Source organism: Lupinus angustifolius, chromosome LG16 (genome assembly GCF_001865875.1).
Source record: "Lupinus angustifolius cultivar Tanjil chromosome LG16, LupAngTanjil_v1.0, whole genome shotgun sequence".
Taxonomy (NCBI): Eukaryota; Viridiplantae; Streptophyta; class Magnoliopsida; order Fabales; family Fabaceae; genus Lupinus; species Lupinus angustifolius.
In genome coordinates, this window is record NC_032024.1 from 6679700 (window position 1) to 6695182 (window position 15483).

Below are 15483 nucleotides of genomic sequence, written 5' to 3' on the forward strand. Positions count from 1 at the left end.
GAACTACATATGAGAGAATGTGTTGAAGGAGCAAGGGCCGTGGCTCTCTGCTAGGAGAGTGTTGGAATTCTTGCAGACCACAATTTTTCGTACTCTGAATTATGACCAACCCAACCATAGACAGCAAGGTATCAATTAAATTAACGGCACTGGACAACTAGCAAACCGCACTTGACTTCACAACAAAGGAAATTTTTAAGATCAAGCACTCAATCTGAAAAGTTGTGACAAACAAAAACACACTAATGAGCATAATTGTACAAGAGAGGTTACATATGTGTTGATTAATCAGAATAAGGATGCAAAGCAATGATGAATATATTAAAATACATAACCAGCAGTAAATGAACAGTTTTAGAATATATGGGTCAGGATGGTTCCTAACTCTTCATTAGCAACCCAAGAGGCCCACACTAATGAGCATAATGGTACAAAAGAGGTTACAGATGCATTGAGTAATCAAAATAAAGATGCAAAGCAATGATGAGCATAATAAAAGTGCATAACCAGCAGTGAATAGGCCGTTTCAGAATACAAGAGTCAGGAGTATTCCTAACTCTCAATTAACAATACAAAGAGCCTCACTACTCAGCTATAAAAGGGGGGACAGATTACTCAGAAGAAGAAAATTGCTACACACACACTGAGCACAGAGAGATACATTCCGAAGACACAGAGAAAAACCATACATCACGCACATACATTCAGCAAGAAGAGATATACAACATAGTGAGATATCACACATATACACTCAGTACAAACAGAGAGCATTCCAACCGCCTTAACACATAAGGCATTACAACGACTCAGAGCAGGTACTACAACGAGTTCAGAGAACATTTCTAACTAATAGAATAAGTAAGCAAATAGAGAAGTGAGAGTAGATGGGTCATTACCTTGCTCCGGCGACCATCACGAAAATAGGAACCCAAATTTTGGAGCCATGATCAATACGTTGTGCCTCACCGACACTGCAGAAGAAGGTTATGGTTTTTTAGAATCCCTTTTTGGCACTTAAGAGTCCCTGAACCGCATCACCTCGAACCACCACCACCGGAGACGGAATTAGAAAGGAGATGAAGTTGGGAATTAGGGATTTCAATTTTTTTCTTCGCAACCTATCCTGCGTGAATATTAGGTAAAGGGGATAATACCCTTCAATTACCCCCTTTCTTTGGTTTTACACGATGCACTTCTGTTAATTACAATATAATAGTTTTTTGCTTTGTTTATTTGTTCAGTTTTTTGCTTTGTTTATTTGTTTTGTTATTTGCTTTGTTTATTTGTTTTGTTATTTGTTTTGTTTATTTATTATTATTGTTGGAGTTATTTCTTTTCAAATCATGTACATCATATCTCCAATAATTATGTTGTTATACAATAATATACACTAACTTGTCTTTTATTATATTGTTTTAATTAATTTAGTATAAAATGTAAGGAATTGAAATACAGTCTTTAGTAATAATGTGATAAGGCTTTGGTTCTTCAACTATATTAAACAAATTAATTATAGAATTGTTATAGTAAGGTTACGGTTCGAGTTGTCTCTAACTTCTCTGAGAACGAGAAGAAGGTCTACAACCAATGATGTCTCTAAACTATTAATTCCTGATATGTTTATAATTATTAAACTATTTTATTACCAAAATCCTATATCTATAAATAATTAGAAACTATTATACTAAATAAATTTTATGGATTTTTTAGTAAGGTTACGGTTCGAGTTGTCTCTAACTAGGTCTACAACCAATGTTGTGTCTAAGTTATTAATCCTGTATATAGAAAATAATTCTCCAACCTATTTTGCTACCTAATTCTAAAAATAACCCAATATTATATTACCGAATAAATTGGGATTTTTATAGTGAGGTTATGGTTCGAGTCGTCTCTAACTCCCCGAAAAGGAGGAGAAGGTCCACGACCAACACCGTTCCTGAACTATTAGTCTCATTGAACAAAATTCAAATTAACCAATTCAATAAACTAATACTTCTAAAACCTATCGGTATTTTCCAAATCATTAACAATCAACCAAAATAGCGAAACCATTTTCGAACTAGAACTACGTAAGCCTTGATCCCCTTAATAGGGGTACGTAGGACCAAAGTCAATATTGTCAGGCTCAATAATAAAAATAAATAATTTTAAATGAATAATTGTTAAGGGTATAAAAGTCCATGATATTGGCGAGGGTACCGTTTTAATACGGGCGGACGGGGTGCTAATACCTTCCCCGATCCGTAATCGACTCCCGAATTCAGAATCTCTGTCTAAAGACCATATTATCCTAATTGGGCTTACTATAGAGTTTTCTACGTTTTAACCGCAAATAACGTAGTGGCGACTCCAAATCAATCGGAAGAGGTAGAATCCGAGTTCGCCTCCTCCCAAGTCGTAGAGCCGGTCTTCCAACCGAAAATCGGGTCGCGACAATATTGTACATTCTTCTTGTCTTCACCATTCCATGATGATTTTGGCTTTATTTCCCTTATACTGTTGATAACAGTAAAGGGTATATATGGTCCTTCTTCAATGATGTTCCATATGTCTAAGTCTTGAGATTCAATAAAAATCCTCATTCTAATTTTCTAGAAATCATAACATTCTTCAACAAAGCTTAGAGGGTGGTTGATGTTGGAACCTTCTCTGAGGAATGATATTGAGGCCATCTTGATGTAGGATCAGATTTGAGAGTATCTTACTCAAATATAGCTCTGGTGTCAATTGTAAGAAGGAAATTGCAACTAAGAGGGTGGTGAATTAGTTGACTTAAAATTATGGTTACTTTTTCTGCAAAAAGTAAGAGTTAACGTGCAACGTATAATATTGCAGAAAATAAACAAGAATAAATTAAAGAGGTAAGGGAGAAGAGAGTATACAAGGATTTTATATTGGTCCACCTTCTTGTCCACCGAAGGCTACGTCCAGTACTCTTGCACACAAGAGATTTTCCACTAAATATTATGAGTTGTAATTAAAATATCTCACACTGAGATCTCTAAGTACCTTACACACTCACTAATATTTATATCATTGAAAACACATTTCCAAGTAACTCTATCTCAATTCTATACATACTCCATGAAAGAAAGTTATTACAATGAATGAAGAATTTGAATGATGGCTTTAGATTGTCTTTATAAGTATGAAATATAATAGCACTTACAATCCAATCAACTTTTTTGTATACTTAATATTAATGCTCTTTAAGTTTATAAAACTTTGAAACACTTTACTTTAAGCAACTTCAAAATTAACTTTTGAAAGTTTGAGTGCAAGTTGCAAAAAGTGTAGAGAAATAACTTTAGAAAAAGTTTAATAGCTTTTGGAAATTTTATAAGAGTTGTGTATATGTTGTGTTTTTGTGTTGTGAGAGTTAGAGTCTTTATATAGACTTTCCAAACACCCATTGTGTCTTTCTGAAAGTGTAGGAGTTGTTTGAAGTGAAGAGATTTCGTTTGGAGTGAAAACATTTCATTTTGAAATCTGAAATCTCATGCAACAGTCTTCAGTAATCGATTACTGATAGTAGGTAATCGATTACCCAAACTCTCTGTCCACTGTTTATTTAAAAATGAATTAGAGTAATCGATTACACCATTTGGGTAATCGGTTACTCAACTTTTGTAAAACTGGTAATCTGTTACTCAAAGGCAATAATGGATTACTCTGAACAGTTTTAAAGTTGGATAACTCTTTTTCTCACACATGTAACTTGTTACTTAGATGAAGTAACCCGTTACACATTATTTTAAAAATATTTTGAGTAATTTTTAAAGTGTTTCATTTTTCTTAAAAAATAGTTTGAGCATTACTACTTTGTATATTTAAGAGTTTTAGGATAGAAGTACCTATAGAGATTTAATCTAATTTAGTTGAAGTTTTAATCTTCTTTGTCTTCATAAGTATTCTTCATTTTCTTCTTTTTGATGATATTGGTGTCTTCATCAAAACTTTGCCAAGGTCAGAAACAAAGATCTTCTTCACACTTGTCATTTCCTGTGCTTTTCAAAGAAGGTGTTACTTATATGAATTAAATTGTTTTGTAACTTGAAAAATTACAGCATAGTGGTCACTCACGTTCCTTGGGGATGCTAATCTCTTCATTCCTCTCTTTCTTTTTTATTATATTTATAAATAAATCAATGATGTAGATTTGAAAAATGAAATGTTATATTTTATTGTTAAATAATCTAATAGAAACTTAATAGAATGATCTACTTTATGAATGAGAGAAGTTTAATTATTGATTAAGATGAATTTAAAATTTGTTACAAAAAGTATAAAGTTTAAGGGGTCATATACAACAGATAATGATTCATTTTTCCTTTTTCCTTTCAATTGTTCACTTTAAGTTCTTAATAAAATCACACAAGATTAATATCAAGAACATACAATTTTCAGCATGTAACATATGTTGAGAAGACACTAAAAATGACACTAAACTTAAACAAAGATTGGAAAACAACTATGATGAAAGAACAAAAAAAAATGATGTTTAAACTTTAAAGTAACTCCCAAATTGTACACTAAATTCAACACCTTTTTTGAAAATTAGACAAGCTTTCTAAGCTAGGGTGTGCTAAAAATTGGACTATACTATTCAAACTATTTTATTTTAATTTTAAAATTTGATCTTTTCTTTTTCTCCTTTTCTATCTAACTTTTACAATAATATATTAGTTAAAAGAATTTGATTAGTTAGTGACTTCCATATATGTTGTTACATGCCCAAATTAAATATAAAAATAATGACTTGGGTTATTGACTACTTGCGACAAAAGAAAAACAAAACAATTTGAAAATGATGAGAGTGAAAAAATTGCGGGGTATTAAATGAGTGAGCATGTGACACAATTTAGGAAAAAATATCCACTCAAATGCATTATTACACCATTGGAAATATTTTTAAAAAATGTTAATGATATGGAAAATGTAATATTAATTAAGGTTGTGTGAGGCGTACTAGATAAAGTTATATTTATACGACAACATTATAGTAAATATTTTAATAAAACAAATTCTTAATCTTAACAACATGACACACACCATAATATTTTAGGAGTAAATTATATTAATTTCTGAATTTTAGTAAAATTAAAGAAATCATCCATCTATTTTTTAAACATACACAAACCATTCTCTTAATTATTCTTAATCTTTAACTATCGTTGATTGTATATAAATTTTTACACTATTAGTATATAAATATTACACTCATATTTAAATTAATTTACTCATTTCATCTCGAATATTTTCAAGTAATTAGATTTAGAATATATATATATATATAGCCAATTTAAAAAGTTGTATAATATACTATTTATTACTCATTTGTATTAATATCTGCAATACGAATTTCTTTCTCTTAGATTAAATATAGATCTTGAGTGATTAAACCGTGTTCCTACTTTAAGCCTTTGTTTTGAAGGATGCAGATATATAATAAAGAAAAAAGGGAGAGAGAAGTTGAAGAGAAATGAGAAATTTTTCTCATTTGGTTGAGAGGGAGAAATAAAGGAGAAGAAAAAAGTGGGTGAGTTCGCAAAATTTCTTTCTCTCCACTTATGAGGATAAATTGGATAGAGAATGATATATTGTCCTAAATAATGTCTCAAACTATGTCCTAAGTCATATCAATTCAAAATATTAATAAAAATTATAATTTAAAATTATAAGATTTAATTTTAATTAATAATAAAACAAATATAGATAATGTAATAACCATCTTGATTTAAATAATACTTATTATCTTTTTAATTTTTATAATATATTATTTCACTTTCTTATTATAAATATTTTCAACTCTTTACATAAATCAATAATGTACTAAATATCAGTGGGCGTTGGTTCAAGTGATACATGTTTGATTCCCCTTAAATAAGGTTTCGAATTCATCTTTAAAATAAACAAAAAAAATAATGTACTAAATAAAGATAATCATGAAAAATAGTAATTAATGCACCGTTAAACTTTTAAATGAACGATAAATTGGGCCAAATTTTTCATCTTCAAAATAAACAAATAAATAATAACAAATATAGTTTATTACATCTACAAATGCATTTTTAATTAGTTATATATCTTCTAAACAACTATATGATAATTGAACATATCAATTAAATGAATGGAAAAGTTTTATTTTATTTTATTTTTTTAACAACTCAACCTAATGATATTTTACCAAGACAAAAATATTTTATATTCCAACTAATATGGTCCACAGCCAGCAAAATATTGGTCAATCATTTGGCCAAATTTAGACTTTGGAATGTAGGCTTAAAATGATAATGTTCAATCCTTAAGAACATTATTTATTAAAAGAAGTAAATATAAAATTTAGAATTAGATAAGTCTTTGCTCAAAGAATGAGGTTACCTAGTTTTTTTTTAAAAAAAACTAGCTACATATAAAATAATATAAATAAATAATAAATGATAATTATATAAATATTCACACTATTCGTATATAGATATTACACGAAATGATAAACTATACCAAACCTTCATATATATATCCGAAAATCAAAGGACCGGAAAATGGCATCCATATCTGTCAGTTTTGTAGTACAGGATATGATTTTGAATACATTGGATATGCTTAGGGAGTTGTTCCCAAATACATCCACCTTAGGGAAACAGTTGATTGGATTGGAATGAAATGATAATAACAGTAAGAAAATAAATATCACTTTTTCATCTTTTCAAAACATTATTAATTAAAGCTCCCAATATTCTATTAATATATTCACTACTAATAATAAATCTTATTAAAAATGGATAAAATTCTAAATAAATCTACACTGATAGATAAATAATGATAGATAATAGGAAAATATAAAATAATTATTCATCAAGTACTTTATATTTCTCTATTTTATCTTTTATAACTTCTAATTTCATGTTTATCTATATTAATACTAACAAACATAAAATAATTACTCATAGAGTATTTTATGTTTCCATATTTTAACTTTTATAACTTCTAATTTCATGTTTATATAAATTTCTATAATTTATCTAGTTCTATACTTATTATTAATAAAGTCAAAACAAATAATAATCACTATCATGCCATAATTTTATATTCAAAATTTATACTTTGTAACATCTCTCGTTGATAACTAATATAAGCTTTCACATATTACTTCCATTTTTCATATTAATATATCATTAATCTTTCATACACTGTCTTGTTTATATTTTCACTCTATATTGAGTTCATATATTGCATTTTTTTATATTTAATTTTTTTCTTAAATAGTTTTATACATGAAGTTGATATATTATATGTTAGAAAAAACGTGAACGCAGATTGATCGGTATTGAGTACCGGTCGACACGCTAGTATAAATAACTTCAGGATAATTGTTTTAATCAATAGTTTTTATATTAGATTAATTCTGAATTGAATCACCTTCTATCTTTCACATAAGAAAAATGGTATACTAATTACCAAATAGCAATCAAATTTAACCAATTAATTTTCTTGCTAATTTTCAAAGGATTTAATATTTTAGTGTTTTTTTGCACTATCTATTATGAGAAACACTAAAAAAAATCTAAAATTTGATTCATATTCCAACACTTTTTGAAGGGATAAAAAATATTAAGTATCTATTAATTAGAAACAATACATAGATATATATTAAACTATTATCCAAATTCTAAATATAATAAACAAATATAATACTAGAGTAATAATATATTCTCTCACTTCTCTTACTAATTCTCCTGACCACAAGTACATGTAACTTGTAAAATAAATTATTAATAAATAAAATATTAATTTCTCATAGAGAAAAGAATTTAGTAGGAATATATATCATTTTTCATTCTAATAACCGATCATTTATATGTATCAAACTACAATGATTGAAAGAAGAATAAATAAGCATGTTGAGTTACGTGATTGATCTATGTTACTTTTCAGAACAGACACTACAATTTCATAAGCACACTTTCGAAATTCCACAGAAAATTAAGGTATCTTAAATCTCAATCCCTCAACTCATCAATGGCTTCAAGGAAACCTGTTCAGTGTTTGCTGCAAGGGGTTTGCAGAGAAGGAAGTAGGAGAAGTTTTGGGGTTACCCCACAAGCCAATGCTTCTTCTTCTCAGAAAATCATTGATAAGGAATATGAATTCAGTGCTCACAAGTATTTTCTCTTTTCTCTCATCCCCATTTGTTGTTTAACAATAAAGATAAGATTTTGATTTATGGGGTTCTCTTATTTTTACTTTAATCAGACTCTTCAAATTTTGCATGTTTAAATCTTGTGAATTTCTGATCAAGTTGAAGCAACCTTTGTATATTTATTGAATGGTATTACTTTTTTTGTGTATTCCATTGGGATGTTAGAATTTCAATTGTACTTCAGAAAAGAAAAAATGGAAATTAATGATGATGAGTACGTTGAAATTGTAAATTGCCCTGCAAAAAATGCACTTCAATGTGTAAATTCACTCTAGCATCAAAATCTAAGAAAAATGGATAATATGTGGAACACAGATACATATATGTTGATAAAAAAAGTCGGCCGAATACATGAACCTCTCACCTAGTGGGGTGGGGGAACGCAGATGTAATCAACTATATGTTGATACTCATATGTTAAAAATGGGCAGCCCAGTGCAGAGGGTCCCACTTAGTGGGGCATGAGGGTCCCACTTAGTAGTGGGGTCTAGGGAGGATGAACAGAGCCTTATCCTCATGCAGAGAGACTGTTTATAGGATTTGAATCTGTTATCTTATGTTCACTAAAGAAACAACCTTACCGCTACGCCAAATTCACTCTTTTTTTATACAGATATGTTGATACCAAAAAATAATTCAATGATCAGCCCATGCCTTTTCATATTTTGTGCTTATTTCGGATCCTGTCAAAGCATCAGTGCTTTTTCCTTATAGACTTTTAGTTTGTGTATATTGTTATTGAGTTGGATTAACTGTTTTTGGTCATTTACTGAAATAATATTCCCTGTTCCAAATGCAGTTACCATCCAATTCCCATTGTATTTTCTCGAGCAAGAAGATCGACTGTTTGGGATCCAGAGGGAAACAAATATCTTGATTTTCTATCTGCTTACTCTGCAGTTAATCAGGTAACATTGAATGGATTATGGCAATTCTTGAGGTTCTAAGTAAGCAATTTTCTTCAGAATGGTGCCCAAATGAGCAAAGGAAGCCATATGCAATTTTCTGTTTCCTTTGTGGAGTGAGTTTATTGCTGTGGCCAGTTCCAGTTTACCACTATTACTACTTTTGCTTTGTCTTTTTTATTCTTTATTTTTTAAAGAAAAAGGAACCACATGAAATTTCGAATGATCTAAGTACTTGTCATTTTGTAGGGACATTGCCATCCTAAAATTATGAAAGCGTTACAAGAGCAAGCTGAAAAGTTGACCCTGAGCTCTCGAGCCTTCTACAACGATCGATTCCCACCATTTGCGGAGTATCTGACAAGCATGTTTGGTTATGACATGGTACTCCCTATGAATACTGGTGCTGAAGGTGTGGAAACAGCTCTGAAATTAGCAAGAAAGTGGGGTTATGAAAAGAAAAAAATTCCCAAAGATGAGGTATAACAGTATAACTATGAGAATCATGCTAACAGTAGTCATATTTTGATGGGCTTTTCTAATGTTGAAACTAAGACACATTTTAAGAAACCCATAATGGGTAAGTTCACATTGAGAATTGATTAATTTATAAAATTAATGTGTTCAATGCACTTCCCATTATGTGTTTCTTATCTTGATATTTCTCCGGTAAACATTAGAAAAACCTTATTTTGATGTTTTGAAAATTTTAATTGATGAGGTGAAATTAAATCTTTGCTTACTATTGCCCATGAGGATCCAAATATTATTGTCTGGAGCTGGGAAGGGGGAGATCTATGCATCCTAAATAAGATAATATAAAAAATACAATTTTCTAAGGATACATTGCGGTGAACTATCTTTTGATAAGAACTTTGATGAAACTTCAAGGGACATTTTTAAGTATGGACTTAGGCATCTGAATTGACATATTCTTAAGAAAGAATTTGCAAACTAGAATTATCTGAGATACATCATTCTTTCTTATCATGTGGTATTTGTCCAGGCAGCGGGAAAATGTAGGATGTTTATTTTCTACAAAATATGCATCTTCTTTCCAGTTTTACATATGACTGCTGATAATCGGATGAGTTTTCCTCGGTAACCATATACATACATATATATTACTTTTCTTGTCCAATCTTAATATCAGGAATCTACTATTTAATTTTTGAGTTTGTGACATATGATAGAGCATTATGTTATCGTTCGATCTATGTAGTCGACCCCTACTGGGACTAAGGCTTGGATGTTATTGTTGGTTGGTCATTTTGCCATGTGCACGGGCAACTATACTTCTATGTTGCTCAAGTTCGGTTATTCTTTTTATGAGTATTTTTTCATGTGAATCCTATTGCTCATGGACACTTGTTGCAGGCTGTTATAGTCTCATGCTGTGGCTGCTTCCATGGTCGTACAATAGCTGTCATATCTATGAGCTGTGATACTGAAGCTACTCATGGTTTTGGTCCTTTATTGCCTGGCCAACTTAAAGTTGGTTTTGGTGATGCAGAAGCCCTTGAAAGAATTTTTAAAGGTTCTAAGTTGTGCTATATACTTTTTTCTATTTTCATCAGTATATTTTGCCTTACCATTACATGTCTTCAAGGTTTAACATTTGAATTCTGTCTCCGATGTACTTCAGAAAATGGACAACGCATAGCTGGATTTCTTTTTGAACCCATCCAAGGTGAAGCTGGGGTATGTTTGATGAGAATACTGAATGCATATTTAATCAGCTTGGCAACACTCAATATGTTGATTGAATTGAGATGCTAAGGAAGTTGCACCCTCACTTTTTCTCTTTCTAACATGTTTTCTGAAATTAGAACTTGGAGAAAAGACTGATTCTATGTTTTCAATTAAAAAAATTGTGTATGGTTCAGTAAAATATGTAATGCATCTACAATGGGAGGTTTCTCCAGAAATTATGGCATTTTCATTTTACATGGATGATAAATCACAAATGTTACATCATATTCATAAACTTATGCTGAATGAAAAGACAATGTAACAATGTCAAAAAGTTCATTTGCATTTATATATACGTAGAGCATGCACAGAAATGTAAATTTTAAAAACAACTTCACTGGTTTTCTTTAGCTTGGGCTTGTGAAATTCTTTGTTTTGAATTGGTGTTCCTTTAGTTGTATGCTTTGTTCCATGCATGCGGGGACACATTAGTTTTGTTGCTAGAATGTAAAAGTTATGTATGATAGCCTGATTATGCATTGGAACCTGTCCCTGGAGACTTACCGCTCCCCCTTAAGTCTATCATGTCCGAGCCGAACCAACAACTCTGATATCACTTATTGGATCCGTCCAAGACCCCGGGGAGTCTCCAACCATATGGAGTGCCATTGTTACTGGGCATGAGAAGAGTGAAGAGCCACAAGTGAGACACAAAGTCTTGAAACCTTAAGACAATGGTTACATGCGCTTTTTCAACTTTTAAACTCTTCCACTCATCCCTCATATCCAATGTGAGACTTCACACTTGAATATACCCAATACGTTGTATTGTTTTTGTCATATTATTCATCTATCAAATTGGTTTCATCTTTTGTTCTATAAATTGTGTAATGTTATGAAAAGTCTGAACTTATTTCTTGTTCAAACTGTTTTATTTTTACTAATGTAAAACTTCTCTAGGGTCCTTAAAAAATTTCATCCCCGAGAAAGGTTCTGGCATTCTTTACACATTTTTAGTATGTTTTTTACTAGTCGAAGTATATCATCTTCATAAATTCTTTTAATTTTAGTTCTATTATTTGTTTGAAGGTAATAATTCCTCCAGATGGCTACTTAAAGACTGTTAGAGATCTTTGCTCCAAGTATAATGTATTAATGATTGCTGATGAAATACAAACTGGGTTAGCAAGGACAGGGAAGATGCTAGCTTGTGACTGGGAAGATGTTCGTCCGGATGTAGTGGTTAGAACTTAGAAGCCACCTTAACCTCCTGTGTACTTTATATCTCATTATCTCTTGGTTCTTCCCTAAGCATGTAGTTGGATTAGATGCATTCAACTATTTATGATTTCAAAGACATGTCTAACCAATATTATGTTTTAATCTTTTTATAAGAAAAAAACAATGTACTGTTAGGCCTCTTCTGTAAACATCCTTTTTTCTTTCTAATTTGTTACCTTTTTGAGGTTATGTTGCCTTTTAATGCTACAACTCATATAATAACAACTCATCCTTTTACATGTCTTGTTACGCAGATACTAGGGAAAGCATTGGGTGGAGGAGTTATACCTGTTAGTGCAGTTCTTGCTGACAAAGATGTAATGCTTTGCATAAAACCTGGAGAGCACGGAAGGTTCATTTTAGCATACAAATATTCTTTTATAAATGATTATTTTTATCTGCTACCTTTACTTAGCATTTTCTTGCCGATAGTTGCCAAACTTAAATGAAGGCTCTGTTAGGGATCTCTTTCCATCCTTAAAATGCTCTTGATTAATCAGATGTGATGTGAAGAGACTGAACTCTCTCTTCTTATGGAAATCTCAATCTTATTATTATAAATTAGACGTTTTACTGCATTCGAATTTCCATAAACCATGCCTTCGACTTTGTTACTAATGGTGCTTGTAGTCATAGACGCTGACTTCATGATTCTATTCGTCATCGGGGTGAGAAGTTCTAATAATAGGACAACAACAACCAAGCCTTCGCTCTAATAATAGGAAGTATCTGAAAATTAAGTTAAATAGTTGTTAAAATGTTTGGGTTTTGATAGTATTAGGATTCTTATTATTTATCATTACAAATTACTATTGAAGAGTAATAATGTTCAGGACTGCAACTGTAGCATCACTCATGCATTAAGTAGGCCATGTGAAAACTAAATTGATGCCTTCATTTAAGATCTTTCAACAATTGTTTTTAAAAGTATCTTTTTCAATCCTTAGCCAACTAGGGACATATTACTCTCACTTATGCATTTTTTCCATGTTATTAGCCGATATTTCATGTATTAAAGGGAGGAAGCTAGGATTCTTAATGCTCAAGGTTTCTTTCGATGTTGATGTTTACAGTACCTTTGGGGGAAATCCATTGGCCAGTGCTGTTGCAATTGCCTCACTGAATGTGATCAGAGATGAGAAACTTGCTGAAAGGTAACAAAATGTATTGCAAGATCTTGTGTTGTCAATATATGTTGTCAGTTCAGTCAGGTCAATATATAGTTATACCTTATATCATACAGGCTTAAAATGAGTCTTGACTAGTATGTTTTTCATGACTTAATTCTTTTTATTAGGCAACTTCGGCATGTGGAATATAAGCTTTAATACTGAGGCCTGGGTTCTAGTAATTGAGTAATTGTATGAAATATAATCTTATCTTTGGGGGAAGTTTATTATTCGATGATTTAAAAATGGTGTCATGCTTCCTGTAATATTAGGAGGATGTTATGAATAAAGCCCATTGTTTTTATCAAATCTTACCATGGTTTATGAAATCTTATCATTCTGGAGTATAGCTTTTGTAGAAATCCTGCTTAAGGGATTTTTACTTATGCAATATCTTAAATGTTTGCACTTCCGATATAGTCTCCACTTTCGCCTCAGATTCCCATCCTTCCTCGAGAAGTAACCAACATACTTTATGCTACTAGTAACCTGTCTCACTCACTTATTTGTATCTTCAGCCTGTTTATTTTATAATTCCATCCTATCTACAACTTGACTCATCGGCATTGAATACTTTTCTAGCTATATTAAGTTGAATCCACTCAAATTTTAAGTTGTCGAGTTTCAGTGAATGGTTTATGTATTAAGTCAATTCCTTTATAATATCTCCTGTGAATTTCTCTCATATCTGCTATTAATGTCTTGCTATTTAACAGATCTTTCCAACTCGGAGAGGAGCTTACTCGTCTGCTGCTTAAGGTTCAGCAGCAATACCCGAACTACGTCAAGGAGGTACGGGGAAGAGGATTGTTCAATGCAGTGGAGCTTAACAGCAAAAATTTGTCCCCTGTATCAGCCTATGATTTATGCCAAAAACTGAAGGATAGAGGAGTCCTTGCCAAGCCAACTCATGATTCAATTATCCGCTTTACTCCACCACTTTGCATGAGGTAAGGAAGTAATGAAAAATGGTTTAAATAATGTCATTGATGCCATATGCACACTGCCAAAAGATCAACCTAATACTACATCGAATATTTTATCGAGATTCAAGACAATAAAAGTATATCGGATTAACAGAAATAATGAAATAGTCAAGTCTATTTCTCACTCTCTTTTTCAGACTCTTCTGATGATGAATTTTATAAGACTACCACAACTTACCTAGGGATATTATGTGTTTATAGCTATCACCATTGCCTCATTTATACCAAGCCATCATTTTTGTATCTTTGTACTTAATGTTTTGCCTCTTGGAAAGTATTAGTTCACATTCTAAAATCTCAAGCATGTCAAAGCTAAAGTATTGTAAGAAGAAACTAAAAATATTTAGGAAAAGAGTTCCCTAATTTGGCCATATTATCATAATACTTGATGTATTATCGTAACACGTAGGGTCCGTTTGTAATTTGGGTTTTCGAGGGGATTAAGGGATGGCTTCAGAGTCATGAAATGCACTTGTGAGATGGCTTCGAAGCCTTCCCCTTCCCTCCCTTTCTCCTCCTAAACTCAACTCGCAAAGTTTTCCCTTCCCTTGACAAAGATTCAAAGATTTCACCTTGTATTAGTCAATTAGATTTAGAAGTTTTTTTTAGGATGAAATATCTTTAGGATGTTACTTCCTGAAATCCTTGATTTTAGTCACAAACTCATTTGGTATATTTTATAAAACTATTGCAAATTTCCTTACATGTGTCAGTGGTTGATGTGTCTTTCACAACCTAATCAACAAAAGCAATACACTACTCTGGTTAGGAGGAGTAACTTATCACATTCTGATTTTAGAACAAAGATACTTAGAATGATAGATACTACATAATCTTAAATAAACATTGTTTTTGTCAATTTTGTGTCATTCTGTTTCTGTCCTCTCAAAGACTCTTAAAATAAGAACCAGTTTCCTTGTTCATTGTATGTGTTTATGATATTTTCTCTAGTATGTGACTTAAAGTAATCTTTGCAGTTTGGATGAGATCCAAGAAGGTTCTAAGGCACTGGTTGATGTTCTGGAAATTGATCTACCAAACTTGCTGAAGATGAAGCCAAAAGATGCTTCTCCATCTGCTCCTAGTGCATGTGATAGATGTGGTCGTGTCTTGTATGGTTAACCAGATAAAAATCCATGAGTTGAGTGTATGAAGGGAAAGGAAATAAGTGCAATTCATATGAACTTTGGTTAATAAACTTTGTTGACCATTTAAAATAATTGAAATGACTCAATAGGTTTTTGTGTTTA

At 31.4% G+C, this 15483-nt stretch overlaps 1 protein-coding gene and 1 long non-coding RNA gene across 2 annotated transcripts in view; both read left to right on the forward strand.

Moving 5' to 3' along the window:
- LOC109330061 overlaps window positions 1-3312 on the forward strand; it is a 21347-nt gene extending 18035 nt beyond the window's left edge. Inside the window, exon 3 of the long non-coding RNA XR_002105619.1 lies at window positions 3300-3312. This is a non-coding gene — a long non-coding RNA (uncharacterized LOC109330061). The remainder of the gene's footprint in view (window positions 1-3299) is intronic.
- Window positions 7862-15483, forward strand: LOC109330219 (ornithine aminotransferase, mitochondrial). The gene is made up of 10 exons (XM_019564317.1): window positions 7862-8162; window positions 9000-9108; window positions 9355-9585; window positions 10483-10642; window positions 10751-10806; window positions 11887-12039; window positions 12333-12430; window positions 13152-13232; window positions 13964-14197; window positions 15211-15483. The coding sequence occupies exons 1-10, from the start codon at window positions 8020-8022 to the stop codon at window positions 15353-15355; spliced, it is 1410 nt and encodes a 469-aa protein (XP_019419862.1). The 5' UTR covers window positions 7862-8019; the 3' UTR covers window positions 15356-15483.